The 16,267-nt window shown below is 31.1% G+C and overlaps 1 protein-coding gene across 1 annotated transcript in view; it reads right to left on the bottom strand.

Moving 5' to 3' along the window:
- Positions 1–249: 249 nt before the first annotated feature.
- Positions 250–16,267, bottom strand: part of LOC132753575 (multiple epidermal growth factor-like domains protein 10) — a gene marked incomplete at its 5' end in the record, with an annotated part of 31,447 nt that continues 15,429 nt past the window's right edge. Inside the window, 10 exon segments of the mRNA XM_060744063.1 lie at positions 250–1,889; positions 3,159–3,192; positions 3,992–4,150; positions 4,428–4,559; positions 5,563–5,700; positions 8,616–8,765; positions 11,683–11,817; positions 12,062–12,211; positions 15,542–15,685; positions 15,870–16,097. Coding sequence (XP_060600046.1) covers positions 1,700–1,889; positions 3,159–3,192; positions 3,992–4,150; positions 4,428–4,559; positions 5,563–5,700; positions 8,616–8,765; positions 11,683–11,817; positions 12,062–12,211; positions 15,542–15,685; positions 15,870–16,097 — 1,460 coding nt within the window.

Here is a 16,267-nt window from a genome sequence, read left to right as displayed (position 1 = left end):
CTGCATAACATTCATACTGCTACTTATGTAACTCAAATGCTGCTATATATTTGTCTAACTTCTTTAAATGTGAATATACACTGCTTTGTAATTAACATTAATGCTTCGGATATCCTTTGTATGTGGTCGATTAGCTGCTTTGTTTGTGACGGACAAACTGCTATACAAATGTATATGTAACTGATAAGCTACGTATTAGATTGATATACTGCTGCGTATACGACTGACAAAATATAATAACATGACAAATCACAATATCATTTAATAATTCCCGTTTGCTCGCAAATTACATTTATTACGTTACATACATCTAAAATATGGTTAATGTCAACATGGTTTTGTTAATTTAGATGTTAATAAAAACAAAAGCAATCAATAAACAAAGAATGACTTACTACGACAGTCCAAGACTGCATTCATCTTGGAAAATATACCGTAACATAGACCAAGTTGCTTCAGTAATTAAAACATTTTAACATACGATTAGATACAAAAGTAGGCAAGTTGATTGATTCAATCATTTATTTCCTACTTCCACCATATACTCATTCATTTTTCATTAATTTGTTAATTCATTCAACCCATTCACAACAACATGTAAATAACATTGTGCAGTGTAAACAAGGTCACATACATACTCGTTCAAATATCAGCATAATAATGTTGCAGTTAAAAGAAAAAAGCAGGTAAAGTATATACATTTATCAATTAAATATCATAAGGGGTTTGTGAAGATAACAAAAATCATATTTATATATGAATACTGTTTTAAAATGGTGGCATGACCTAGTGGTAAACGGGTTTTTACTTGTGTTCTAAGGATGGATTGCTGACACAAATCGTATTGGATTAAATATATAAAAATATATATAGGGGTATAACTTAAAGTAAAGAATGATTCCTAATGCGTGTCATGTAGGATTATTATAATCAATATAACATGTCAATTTCTTAAAAGTATAACTTAATTATAGAAATGCGATAAAATAAGTATCTAGTATACTGAAAAAGTATGACTTTTCAAAAACAATGTGGTAAATATAACGACTAGATTTATATAATTACACTGAAAGGCAAACATAAACATAAATAGTTAAAGCATTAAAAATGAAATATGCCTTTCTCAGAAATAAAGTTTAACATGAGTCTTGAAATGGCCATCCGAAAAGGTGAGATCTCTCCCCGAAATAGTTGATAACTGCAACGAAACATACATAGCGCCTTTTGGATACTTCATAGTAAACTAAAATCAGATTTTTTTTTCAAAAGATTTTACGAGAATCTGGCAGCGGCTTCAAAGTTTTGAACGACTAGATGAACTGACAACTTAAGCCGGGTGTGAGAGGTATTACATAATAATATGATGCTATCCTTTCATGAATATTAATAACATGGCACAAAATCATTTGAGATCACGAACTATATAACTATACTTTCTTGTAGCAAACAAGGTTTCCATGTAACATACATACTAAAAATGTCAACACAGCAAAAGTTGTCACAAAATACATTTTCAGAATTTCAAGCCCCCCCCCCCTCCCTTGTTGATCTTGATTTTCATATTCAATGCAAAGCACATAGTAGATTAAACCAAAACAGTTCAATTGATAGATTAATTATTATGATATCATAAAAGGCTTAAACAGTAAACTGTAATTTTAAAAAGACACGTATTCACACACTTTTGTTAAAGTAATGGTCATTCAAGTTGAATAGATTCATATGTTGCTTCATCTTTTGTATCGGGAGTAAGATCTGTATATTGATGACATTCATCGTCAGTTGCATTTATGTTTACTCTCGCTAGTTCAGTTGTTGCTTCTGTTGCTTGTTCATACGTTACAGGCTCTGTTTTATTCGTTTCATTTACATAAGCATCATCCTTGGTTCTAAAACATTCAACAAGACCATTATACAATAATCATTTATTGAAAAGGAAATATAAGATTCAATATTGATCATATGTTTTTAATACAAGTCTTCCAGAAATCACATTTGTCAAGATATTTATACATCACAACATAAAGTGTTGTGTGGCACCCGCAAAAAGTTGCCCCGTACTTCACTTCAATCTTGCTTTATTTTTCTGGTCCTTTAAGATCATTGGAGCAAACATTTTTGAGTGTTGAGAATTGAGTACAGCACATGCTAGTGCTAAGGGGCGTGAATGATGTTGCATTATTTTCATTGTCCCTTATGTACAGACTCAATCAACCAAGTCTGCAATTGTCATGTAATTTTGCTGTTTTTATGCTTCCGACTTTGTTCCAGATATTTGAACTTTATTATGACTTGAAGCAAACCAATGTCAAAATAAAAAGGCAAAATAGCACAGCAAATTATAGTTCTTTTTGTTAAAAACAAAACCGAATCGTCCTTTTGCATATTCAATGCAAATAACATATTCGTTTTTATTATATAATCTATAAATAGCTTTGAAATGCCTTTCCTTGATTGGCTAACAAGCAACTTTTTGTAAAAAATTAACAGGTCAATATCAGAGTATATTCACTGTTTTTTTCCCTAAAATAGATTTTCAGAGTATATTCACCGTTTTTTCTTCTAAAAATACATTTTCTGGAAATCCCACTAAAGACGCGAGAAAATGACGTGACGTCATGTTAAGTTTGTTGTTATAACAGAATAAACATTTAGTGACTCTCATATAAGAGACAAATAAGTCTATTTTAGTGACCAACAACAATACAAATAAGCGTGTCAATGCGCTTATTTAAAAAAGAAAGGGCCAAACTATGGAAAAAGTAGATGAAAAATGGCAGATTTGATAAACCATATAAAAGCTATTTATAAATTATATAATAAAACAGATATGTACTTTTTAGCTGTTGAATATGATGTGATATGTACTGAAAAATTAATATTGACCTCGGCTATCGCCTCGGTCAATATTATTTTTTTCAGTACATATCACATCATATTCAACAGTTAAAAAGTCCATATTTGTATAATATTGGATATGCTACAATTTTTAAGATGGAAATATTTAAATATTCATATGTTATCCAATACTAAATTTTCATCATGTAAAGATGTCAATATCAAGGTCAAATTTTATGTAATATCGGATTATAGCTAGATAATCTATGGTTAAATCACTCATTAATATAGTATTATGAGACGAGAAACACTAAATTTACCTTCCGCTGAAACCGTTACTAGTCTCTTCTTTTCCTTTAAAATGAATTCAATAAATAAGGAAATGAATGTATTATAAAATATTGAAAACAATGCGCCAATATTCATATGTGTCGCTTTTTATTTGATGAAATAATTGTTAATACATTAATATATTATTCTTTAAAACAGTTTACTTTTAAAGGGATACTCAGGCAAATAAATAACAAAAATATCAAAATAATTTAATGTACTCATATCACGCTAAAATGACATTTTCTTAAGTCCAATCATGGATTTCTGTATAAATTCTATATATTTTGCGTCTGAAGCGTAAATATATCTATCTTTATTGAACGAAAATTTGACGCCGACAAAATCACGAGATAGTGTTAAAACAAGCCATGTGACTTGAACAAACCCAGGAAGTTACAATATATAAATAACACATGGGTTTGTGGGTAACAGTAAAAATATCATCCCGAGGAAAATACTGTTACCCGAGGCGTAGCTCTAACCTGACACACGTGGTTCAAATTAGGAAACCACCATTTTATTCTTTATAAGGAGTAATGTTTTGTTCCTATGATTGCCTAGTGTATTTATTTTGATGACATTTACAGTGTAATGAATGAAAAAATCAAAACGAAGAAATAAAAATTTTGCCTGTGTCTCCCTTTAATAAAATTTGAGTTTCATTTTTATGATGAAATTTCAATTAATTACAAATGTGTATATACGTGGATATGTGTTTATATACTTAAACACGAAGATAATTTCATTTTGTTTCAATATTATTATATTTGTTCTTACTGATAATATCGTATATGTAGTGACTCAAAGAATACAAACTTACCGTTTTGTGTCGCCTTACGTTTGAACAAGATTGTTATTACTGTAGCGTACACAGCAAGAATCACACAAAGGATTCCGACACATATAAATGCTTTGTTCAGCTTTGGTGTTTCTTGACATCTTGTTGACTCTTCTCTGTCACTTAGAATTATGTCTGAAACTGTACATTTTAAACATTATCTTCATCATTGAATTGAATAAAAAGTTTGATATTTTGATCAAGTATGTTATGTGATACCTTCATTGGCAAATGACAGAATTGCATGTTTCTATTATATTTGTAAATAAATAGACAACATTAATAATTATAAATATTCTTAAAATATCAAATGAAAAGTGTAAGCCTATCATGCTGTAAATACATTAGATACGTCTAGACTGTAATTTCTAAATTCTTATTGTAAAAGGAAACAACAACAAAAGTGAACTAAAGTTACCCTTTTCACAGAAATGACCCGTCCAAAATTGACGGCACTCATCACACGTCCCGTTAATTTTATTACAAATTCCTTTACAGTTGTCACTGCAGATAAATAGACAGGAATTACCGTATGTTCCATCTTCGCATTCTTGAAAAAAACGAAAATGGCAATTTAAACATTGTTTTAATACCTCAAATATAATATATGCAATGTTTAAGTATAAACAAAACGTTTGTAACCGTTAAACGAAGCATTTTGAACTTTTAATGCCCTTTACCACTTTGTGCAATGAAGGGTTTTCAGGTAATGTGTCGGATATGACTTTTCCTTGGCACAACAATTGCCAGAATGCCCTTTTCCACTGTGTGCAGTTTTAACTAATTATGTCCAAAGTTTCAGATTACGCTCCGGACAAGATTTTTCTAAAAGGGGATACAATCTACAAACGGGGCAAATTACAGATATGGTTCTTTGGTACTTCATTCCGCCTGAATGTCCTCTACTACGTGCAGTTTAAACAAATTGCTTTTTAGGGTTTTCAGGTTATTCACCGGACAAGAGTTTTCTAAAAAGGGAGATGATTCTAAAACGGACCAAAAAAAGAGATAACGTTCTTCCACTGTGTGCAGTTTAAACAGTATTCAGATTATGCTCCGAACAAGTAAACGGGATATAATTCAAAAACTCGGCAAAATAGACGTATGGTTATATTGTGCTGTACTCCGCTTAAATGTACTCTATCACTTTGTAGTTGAAACAAATTATGTCCAAAGGTATTCAGGTTATGCTTCAGACAAGATTTTCTAACAGAGAAGATAATTCAAAACCGGGGAAAATAGAGTTATGGTTCTTTGGCATTGCACTCCGTCTTAATGCCCTCTGCCACTGTATGTCATAAACATATCATGTCCAAGGGTTTTCAAGTTATTCTCCGGACAAGCACAACGGACTGACAGACGAACAAAGTGGCGACTATATGCCCTCCCTTCGGGGAGCATAAAATCGATCCAAAACAGCATTGAATTGTTCAAATTTTTCTTTAAGTTTAAAAACTAGGTTTGAATATTACCACAATTTTATTAAACACATGACTGATTTCAGATATACATTTATCACTTTACACTCTAATATAGCTTTAATAAAAAAATACCAGAGTGGCAATCCCTTGTCTTCTTATAACCAGCAGCACATCCATCTTGACAATATCCATTCACATGATTACATGGCGAGGTTAAACATTTCCCACAAACATTTGTACAGTTTATGCCCCATCTACCGTCGTCACATTCTGTAAATATGTTAACTATTTTATACAAAAGGTAACTAAAAAAGAGGAATTATAATACATATATAGAGGATATTAAATTAGTGTAGGTTTAATATTAAATTTATTAAACGAGTTGAATGAAATCATATTATGCAAACCTCTGGCGAGCATAATATTGTTTTATCACACACCCGTGCCGATTTTGCGACTCCGTAAATATGGTATTGCACGGCCTTGCATATATTTTGACGTGAAGTCATTAGCATTACATAGCGTAAAGACGCGCTAAATGTTAGCGTTATACTATTGGCGCGTCATTGAAAAATGACTCTTATATATTTCACTTTTTAATGTCTTTAATTTAGGTATGTGATAGATAGAATATTAAATTCGTGTAAGTTCATAACTGAATTTATTGAACTCGTTGAATAAAATAATATTGTGCTCGCCAGAGGCTCGCATGATATATTTTTATTCAACTTGTGCAATAAATTCAGAATTGAACTTACGCTCATTTAATATCCTCTATTTATTCAACGAGTTCAATAAATTAAATATTAAATCTACAGGAATATTATATTCTATTTATCACATATTCAAAAAGAGGAACGGTTTACACCTAAAACGAGTCTTTTTTCATTGACAGTGTAACGCTAACATTAGCGCGCTTTAACGTTATGTGTATATACAGCGCAAGTGACGCCACGTCGTAGTGTTATTACACTTGTGATACATCGTTTTTATTAAATGGCTTTATTACACTCTCGCGCCGCGTTTTATGTGATAAAAGATTTACTGAACTAGATTGTACATTGTGAAGCGGCATGAATGTAAAGAAAGTTTCGCGTTATGAATATCGCACATTATTTTGTATTGTGTATTGTTTTATATCGAATACCTAAATAATATTAATTTAAAAATTAATATGTATAACAAGCGCTTTAATTTTTTTTATTAATTTTATTTTTTATCTTAATCACTACTTTATCATTTGCTCGATAAAATTATTCAAAAAAGGCACATAACTTAAAAGTGTTGCATTTATTACCGTCGTCCAAAAAGAGTAAACAATAAGGTTCATAACGAACCTGTGATCATTTTACGTTCCACTGAGTTAACGACCTTTTCAATGTTATTTTTCATATTTCGGGCTAAAATAAATGCACTGAGATTAAAATTTAGCTTCGAAAATTCAGTAAATATTTAATCTCCTATTAGGTTCAGTTTCAAAGAAAAAACAACCATATTCAAATAGACATTTGACATTTTCATGATCACATATTTCCTTTTAATATGAAACATTGTACATGATCAGTTAAAGTTTATACAAGACAATATTTTAGTGTTTCTTCGCCTTGATATGCACTAAGTGTTTTGACCCAAAGTGAATTATCAACAAACGTCAAGAATTTTCAAAATTTACTGTTAGATACTAGACAGATACTTTCTTTATTTTTCTAGTAAAAGTTACCTATTTAGGAGTCATTCTTAAAATATAAAATACTCCTATGTGAGTCAGTAGTAAGTATACGAGACGAAAGCAGAGGAAACGTTAACTTTCAGAAAATAAAATTCCGCATCTATTTTCTATAAGACTTGTGAAAATGCATGATACTGTGGCATTTTATTACAACCCACAGCAAAATTTGTGAAATATCTTAATATAAAGGTAAAGAAAATATCAAACCTCCTTTTGTAGCTTATGGAATAAGCAGCATAAAAATTATCGTCTCCAATGTTATTTATTCATTTTTATATGCCCGAAAGAATTTATGTTAAAACCCCCTGGCGATCGTCCGTCTGTCCGTTAGCAATTTGGTTTCCGGAGCATAACTTAAGTTCAATTAAGCCCACAATATTCAAACTTCATAGAAAGATTGTCCATATTAGGAAAAAGACCACTATTGATTTTGGAGTCACAAGTCAAAAGTTCAAGGTCACCATTACCTTAAAACTGAAAACAGTTTCCGAGCATAACATAAGTTCCATTTGGCCCAGAGTGTTCAAACTTTATAGGATGATTGTCCATATTGATAGAAGACCCCTATTGATTTTGGGATCACTAGGTCAAAGGTCAAGATCACTATTACCTTAAAACTGTAAACAGTTTCCGGAGCATAACTTAACTTCCATTTGGCCCACCGTATTCAAACTTCACTGGTTGATTGTCCATATTGGGTAGAAGACCCCTATTGATTTTGGAATCACAAGGTCTAAGGTCAAGGTCATTTTTACCTTAAAACTGTAAACAGTTTTCGGAACATAACTTTAGTTCCATTTGGCTCACAATGTTCACTTCATAGGAAGATTGTCCATATTAGGTAGAGGACCCCTATTGATATTGGGGTCACAATGTCAAAGGTCAAGGTCACTACATGTATTACCTAAAAACTAAAAATAGTTTCCAGGCCATAACTTAAGTTCCATTTGGCCAACAATATTCAAACTTCATATGAGGATTGCTATTTGAAGGAGCTAATACTTTATTCAATTCCCATGTCTAACAAATGCTTCATCCTTATTAAAAAAAACAACACTTTCGGGCATATTATGTTCCGCCTAGCGGTGCTCTTGTTAATTTTAGTTTTATTAAATATTTATTTGCTTGCGCCAGTGATAGCGATACGGACAGAAGCTCAAATGTACCACCTCATTTCATAATAATGCCCTATCAAACCGAGCCTTCATCGTGTTTAATTGTGTCGTTTAAGGTGTTCTTTAAGTATTCCGTCATTTCTATTTTACACATTTGCTCAAGACTCACTTTAAGACATTTATCGTGCCAATAAATGGATCAATAGAACATCCAGCTTGGTTTTAATATAATAATAACTTACAATAACTATTAAATTACATTAAATTATTTTACATACAACATGGTAAGACATGTAAGATTTAACTCTATAAAACTTAGAAATAAGATTAAAACAGCATACTTTTGTCACAATGGGATCTTTGAAATCCAGCGTTGCAACCATTTAAGCATGTGCCGTCCACGTTATCGCATATTGCATTCACCCCTGACCTTAAACAGTTGCTGTTGCATTTATTCTTACAGTCTTTGCTAAAAGATCCATTATCACAATCTGGAAAAAATCGTTTCAACTTGTTTCCTTTGTTTTCAAAATAGATACAATAATTTGCCAACCTGCTTTTAACTATCAAAAATTATCACGGACTCTGGTTAAAATGTGTTTCTTCCGAAGCAATAATCACAACACAATTACATTGACAATGCAAACACTGTTTGATTGAGTTTGTACATGAGGGATAATGTAGAAGTGCAACATCCCTCACGCCCCTAGCACCGGCAAGAGCAGTTTTCAATTTTCAACAGTTAAAAGTGCTGGAATCCATCATCCCGAAGGACCAAATAAATTCAACAACACTGAAGTGAAGTACAGGGCAACTTTTCACATCTTCTTTACAGCACTTGACATGCTGTTGTGAAATATAAGAATCTGGATAAAAAGTTATCCTTCGGAAGCATTAACCACAACAAAATTACATGAAAATTGCAGAAACGGCTTGATTGAGTCTGTACAATAAATTCATAAATAAAAGTAACGATTTTTTACCGCCTGTTCCTAAGAAAAAAATGGTTTGATTATTGTGTCGTCGTTATTGTCGTCGTCCAATTTTAGTGCAGCTCATTACTAGAACAATCTCTAAGGTGATCAATGTGAAATTTTGAAAACTTTTTTATCATGTTAAGAGCAAGTTGTAAGATAAGGACATTATTCTGAAAGCTATACTTTTTATGTTATGCACATTCTTAACTGAGATTCTTTTGTAAAAAATGCTTATTATTAGTAGCATGATTTAAAAACAATCAAAGATATGAACTGGAAACTTTTAATACTTGGTTGACATGACAAGGCACAGTTGTAAGATAATAGTCAGTATCCTGAAAGCAGCATATATAAAATCGAGATACACTTCTTGTAAAAAGTAATATTTATAACAAATAATGATTGACTGTGTCGAGCGTTCACAGCACAACGATGTTTTTGCTTGAGAGAATACAAAAAAGGTGTGTACATCATATTATAGCTAGCTTGCTTATAAAATATTAAATAATTTACAGCTCATCTTGTTATTAAGACATTAATAACTGTAAATATTAAATAGAGTTGTCAACCAAAAACCTAAACAGTGCTTAATATAGTTTGTATCCATTTAATTTCAGATTAAGTCGAACTTATTACTCAGCAAATCTTAGTGCAAATATAATTTTCAAGAACTAGCCTATTCTAATGTTTAAAGTTACACTTCGTTAGAAATTCAATAAGTTACTGACAGAAGAACTAAATGTCACCTGGTTGATATGAGGGTACAGAAGACAACCTCATCAAATCCCGATAAAAGAAACATCCATGTTTTAAGTAAATGAGCATAAAAATTTCGGTGAAAAAATGAATGTGTTCATTCTAAATTAAATGTTTAACCTTAAAAATCTCTAGTTTGGTAACTGAAATATATGTACATTGTATTTAACAACCACACTCTCCAGTGTGTGCACTGTGTACATGGGGTATACAATTTATTTAAAACAAATCCTTTACTAAAAAGGTCTTTCAGGTCCTCTGCTTTGATAAAAGCGATTGTTAAACAATACGCGAATGTTTAAACAAAAAGCAAACTAAATATAATCACATATGATCACCGTCATCTTTAAGTTGTAGCATTAACTTAAAGGTCGCATGGTAAATCAAAATATACGTAGCTATTTTTCTATAAAAAAATATCATAAGACAATTACTAGCATATTTCTAACGATATTTGTCATTAGTGTCAAGAGACAGATTAAGTCCTGTCTCGGGGCCATTGGTGTTTCTTATAATATTTATATAAACACTTTATAAACGCTCTTCCCTGAAGCCCAAAAGATAGACCTTGAGCATGGAGCAGTAACATGTTGCATTTTAAATGGACCCCTACCAAGTATGTCCAAATGATCACAATGGTGAAAAGGTTTTTTTTTATATGTGAAATGTCCATAAATTCTTCAACGTTCTTCTATAAATTTTGAAAATAATCAGCCTTGAAATTTAGTCTGAATAAAGGTACAGGTACATCAGTTTATGAACTTAGATAATGTGCAGTTTTTGAAATTTAGTAACAGTTTGCCTTCATTTTGACATAATGCATGTTTTCATCAGTGTAATATGCCTCATCATTTAATGTCTTAATAACAAGATGAGCTGTAAATCGCCATCGTCCCAATTTTATTAATGGTTGCTCTTATGGAAACTTTAAAATAATGTTTGTTTTAAGGCCTACATCTTAAATATGTTGCATGAAACATGCGATAGATTATTTTTACCCAGTCTGTTCAAAGTATAACTCGTCGGGATAAAATTTACTTCGTATTTGGTTCACAGTTGCGGTCGATAGTTCAAACTTTTAAATCTTTAATTTTAAATTTTTAATCTTAAATATAATTTGAAACTGTTTGGTAATCAAGCAGTTACCTTGTTTTTTTTTAATTCAGGAACAAATTATTTCCTATTATTCAATCATTTATTTGTTTTCTTTGAATTCCTTATCAGTTACTAATTATTTATCATTTTAGTGATTAGCAATTCCTTATCAGTTACTAATTATTTATCATTTTAGTGATTAGCCTGTCCGTGCTCTGCCTTGTGCCCTGTCCAGTTTTTGGTTTGGGGTCCGCCTGGGCTCCTTGCCGCTGGTTCTTGTTACTGGGTCATGAGGGGGTTGCGTTCATTGAACTTCCTTGTTGATCTTGTTTATCATATTTCATATAGCTTTTACCTTTTATATTCCGTCATTTGATATATCTGAACATTTTTTTAAAAATAATTTCTATTATTCAAGCCTTTATATTGATCGTTTCTTAATGGAGCTATCTGTTTCAACATAAGATATGATAAATATGTTTTTTATTTGAATGTTATTATAATAAATAAAGCTTTTTCTATTAGTACTATTATTAGTAAACAAATTATCTATATAATATGTTTAAATACACCTAGTTACTTTCAGTGCATCTTCGTGATTTAAAGCCTGGAGCACATCCTTGTTCACATACACCATTGGTCTGATTACACACAGATTTATCACATTTACCACAATCATATGTGCAGTTTGAACCCCATTTACCATCGTCACATTCTGTATAAAGCACAAACAAATCGCAAGATAAATAAATTTTCATGTCAGTAGGCCTAGAAAAAGTCGATGCGTTACTTTAGTTTTATCATCAAATTAATAACTGGATTATAATAAGCATACTCTATACTTAATACAAAATAATTGATGTGCATAGGCATCAAAGATCAAATTACAAGTACTCGTTTTTAACAATTTATTCTTGATATAGCATATAAAAGGTTCCTAAATTTCATAAACGGCGTACCTTTCTCACAAAAAGAGCCTTCATATCCAGCTTTACAACCACTTAAACATTTGCCATTCATGTTGTTGCATATATTTAAGTTCCTTGACCTTTCGCATGTACTACTGCATGGACGGCTACAGTTTTTACCATAATATCCAATACCACATACTATAAATAGAGGTAACCGTTAACTAAAACAAGACCCACCGCCTGGCCGGGTCAACGCTCGTCTCTTTGTTATTCTCTCTAAAAGCAAACAAAGCAACAATAAAAATAAAATCTAAGAAATAATACGTTTTTTGCTTTGTTCTTGGGCCTGTCTTGTCACAATTGTTCTTTTCCCCAAGTATGAATATTTTTTTATAAATAAATGACAAAGTTAAGAAAATGCAAGCAAAATTCAATCATCTGACGTGTACGGTCAAGGTCATTTAAAGGGTAAGGTTATATCTGGATTCACCAACATGTCCGTTTCAGCACAAGTATTGTTTTGTCCACGTATAGTTCGTACATATTAAAGCACATTACGACAATTCATCCAAAAATTGAATAAATTGACCTCAACGGCCTAGGTCATTTCAAGCTCAAGGTCAATGTCCGTTCAACTTTTTTGAAGGCTTTATCCAAAAGGTTGTTTTGTCCAAGTATTAAGAAAATCCATCGATAATTTACCAAAAAAACAGTCAGTTATAGCAATAATCAGTGAAGATTCAATAAGTTGACCTTCTTTGTCAAAATCAGACACGGGGCAAGGTTTTATATACATGAACGTCTAGACTTCAAAGATGTTTTGTCTAAATATAAAGTTTATCCATTTATAAACACCAAAGTTATAGCCATTTACAGGGGGGAAAAACAAAAGAATTTCGTTAATTTGACCTTGGCGGTCAATGTCAATAAAAGGTCAAAGTGACTTTTAAAGTATTTGATATGTTTTATTAGCAAAGATCATTGACGATTCAATAATTTAACCTTAAATGTCAACGTTTTCAATAAGCCAAGGTCAATTTGGGTTTAATAAACACGAAGGTCCTATACTTATATAAAATCCATTCATTATTTAGTATCAAAGTTATTGCAAGTTCAAGCAGTATAAAGGAAGAAAATTTCAATAATTAAGGTCAAGGTCATTTATAAATGCAGGTCAAGATCTATCTTGTTAACTTGAGTGTTGAAATTTGAAGACAATCTATTTCAAATAACAAAGTAGAGTCAACAAAAATCAAGCAAAATTTAGACATTTGACCTTGAAGTTCATGGTTATTTATGAATGAAGTTTAGTTTGATCTTCTTGAAGGTATTGTCCAAAGGTTTTTGTTGCCAAGTAAGATGGCAATACATCAAGAACTTAAAAAGTTATGATCATGGTTACAGTTTGCGAACGGCAACGGCCATCACTGTAACAATGCCTCTATTTTGTTTTCTTCCGAAAAAAAGACGACCTAAAATTGATTAAAATATAAGTAACTAGCTGAATAATGCTTGTACAATATTTGATTAAGCATACATAAAACATGAAAAAAATGGAAAAGTTATATACAAGTATTTGAACTGATTCATAGGTCTCATTGTGAACAGAAAGCGTAAATTATAATAAATATTAAATAAAAATCAAACTAGAAATTGTCACAAGTGCCGAATACCTCCGCTTGTCAGAAAATGTGATTTTTATGTTTGTCATGCATCAATAAGATAAATTAAAGTTTGGATTTGAAGTGTTGTTCATGATTTAAGGGCAATGCGTTTTTTCTCTTTGATACTTCTTCATTTCGACTCAGTGAGATCTATCTACCTACATAGTTTCAAATTGATACCTTTATAGTATTCAAGTTATGTCCTGGACAAAGTTCAAAGTGTAAAGAGTTATGGTTCTTTTGCACTGCACATTTACTCAATGAGATCTATCTACCTACAAAGTTTCCTGTTAATCTCTTTTCTTGTTTTAGAGTGATGTCCCGTACAACGTTCAAAGTGTAAAATAAAAACAGGGCAACAACTCCAACATAAGTAAGACAGAGTTACAGTTCTTTTGCAATACACTTCTACTCAGTGAGATCTATCTACCTGCAAATTTTGATGTTGATATCTTTTATAAAAGTTATGCAACAATTTTAATTTGCACAAAAAAAAGAAGAAGAAGAAAAGATTTTGATTTATAACGATCAAAATGTGTACAAGAAGCTGGAAGTGAAACCATCATTTCAAAGCATATAATAGAACATACATAGATATTTTATTTTGACAGTAAAATAATAGTAACAAACTCGTGAACATTTAAATGTGACACATGTAGTACAGTAAGGTGGTTTAAAGCCACCAGAACACCCTCGTGGACACTTCGCTGTAATATGATCACACGTTAAATTATCACATTTACCACACTTTCCTAGACAATCTTGACCCCACATATCATTTTCACATTCTGTAAAATCGAAAACTTAATAAATAATAAAGTGGTAAAATTAACACACGGAGAGGCATTTGTCTTCATTTGTGATTTTAGTAGAAATTAATTTTTGTTTTTCTATAAAAAGTAATTGATTTGATATGTTATTTAAAGTTGAATACCAAAATGATAATCTTTAAAGCAAAATAATTTTATGTTGAACGCATATATAATATTATTGTTATAGCTCTCCAGGCTTGTGCCTATATAAATTTCTATAAATACGGCATTATCATCCTTTTTTGATATTTTATCCAAAATAAAATATCGAAGTTATAACCTTGAAATAGAAATACTTTTATGTTGAAAACATAGTTACGTAATTATAGAATACTTCACATGAATTTGCCTTCTTAATTCCCCATATTTGCATTATTATCACCCTTTGATAATATATAAAACTGGTGCTTGATAGTTTTTTTGTTCTTGATAATAACGGGAGGTATCATTATGAACAAGACAAATGAGCAGAATGTCTGTTGAAGTACTGCAAAGTTCGAGGCTTGTTTCTTTTTAATATCATCTTAATTCTTAATTTTATAAAGTAATTATACTTTTGGTTAGATAAAAGAATTATTTTTGATAGAAAATATCATTTTTGAAAACATTCAGCCCTCCGCCCGAAAGTTTCCAAGAAATAACTTGCACGTGGCGACCGTATGTTATAATTGCCTTGGACTATTTTGATGTCAAATTACTCATTTGATATCAAATATACTTATCAGCTTTATCGGTCAGTTGCAATGACAGTTGCATATTGAAATAAAACTACCTTTGCATGCAGTACTTCGGAAGTGGAAATTTAAGTCTGCATAACACAGATGCTTGTTGGAAAACATAACTTCTGGCGTTGAGATAAATTGTTCACAAATTTGCCTTGAAAAAATACCTGATTGTTAATCTTATTATAGTTATAACTAGAATATGGTCGGTATAAAATAATAAACTTTAAAAAGATTTCATACATATATTGTAACTGATATTATAGATGAAAACGCAAAGTGGTTTGTAATAATAAGAAAAAAGGTGTAGATATGTTGAAAAGAACTTACTTGTTTCACAGTGATCACCTTTCCAACCCGGTGTACAACCTTTTAAGCAAAGCCCATTGTTTGAATCGCAGTACTGATGTCCCGAAGATTCGCAGTTGTCGCTGCATTTTTGACAGTCATTTCCATAAAAACCATTTAAACAGTCTGTCAGAGGTAAGAACACTTTTAAGTTATTATCAATAGAACTTTAAAATTTGAAAATTATTTCACTTTGTCTTTCTATTATAATTTTAGGTTATCAAAATTTCGAGTAAAACATAACTAAAAGTTAACACAAAATCGTCACAATAAAAAGATAAAAATACTAATAAAATAATAAAACTTTCACCTCCGTATAATCGAAAATCACAAAGTACAAGTTGATCTCTTTTTCTATGAAGTTGAACTCTTATTAGATTTCCGACAGGATATCCATCACATTTGATGTTAATCTTTTTGCTTTGTGGTTCAGACTTATTATGATTATTACAAACTATTCCTTTTGACACTGTCCGTTTCTTTTGAAAATTCAATTCGGTTGTATTGTACACTTTTACCTCAAAGTAAGGAAAATGACCTATAGTAAAATGAAATAAAAAGTCATTAACAAAAACAAAGACCTAAGGTTCTAGAGTCCATTGTCAGTCAAAGACTAAAAGTGCAGCAGAATGGTTAAATTTGATAATGGGTCCAAAAACCGGAAGTTGCAAGAGTTGAGTGATATATCACAAACATAACCATGTATAT

Source organism: Ruditapes philippinarum, unplaced genomic scaffold (assembly GCF_026571515.1).
Source record: "Ruditapes philippinarum isolate M1 unplaced genomic scaffold, ASM2657151v2 ctg2774_1_1_1_1, whole genome shotgun sequence".
Lineage (NCBI taxonomy): Eukaryota > Metazoa > Mollusca > Bivalvia > Venerida > Veneridae > Ruditapes > Ruditapes philippinarum.
The sequence above is the reverse complement of the archived record's forward strand: the minus strand, read 5'-3'. Positions and strand labels throughout refer to the sequence as shown.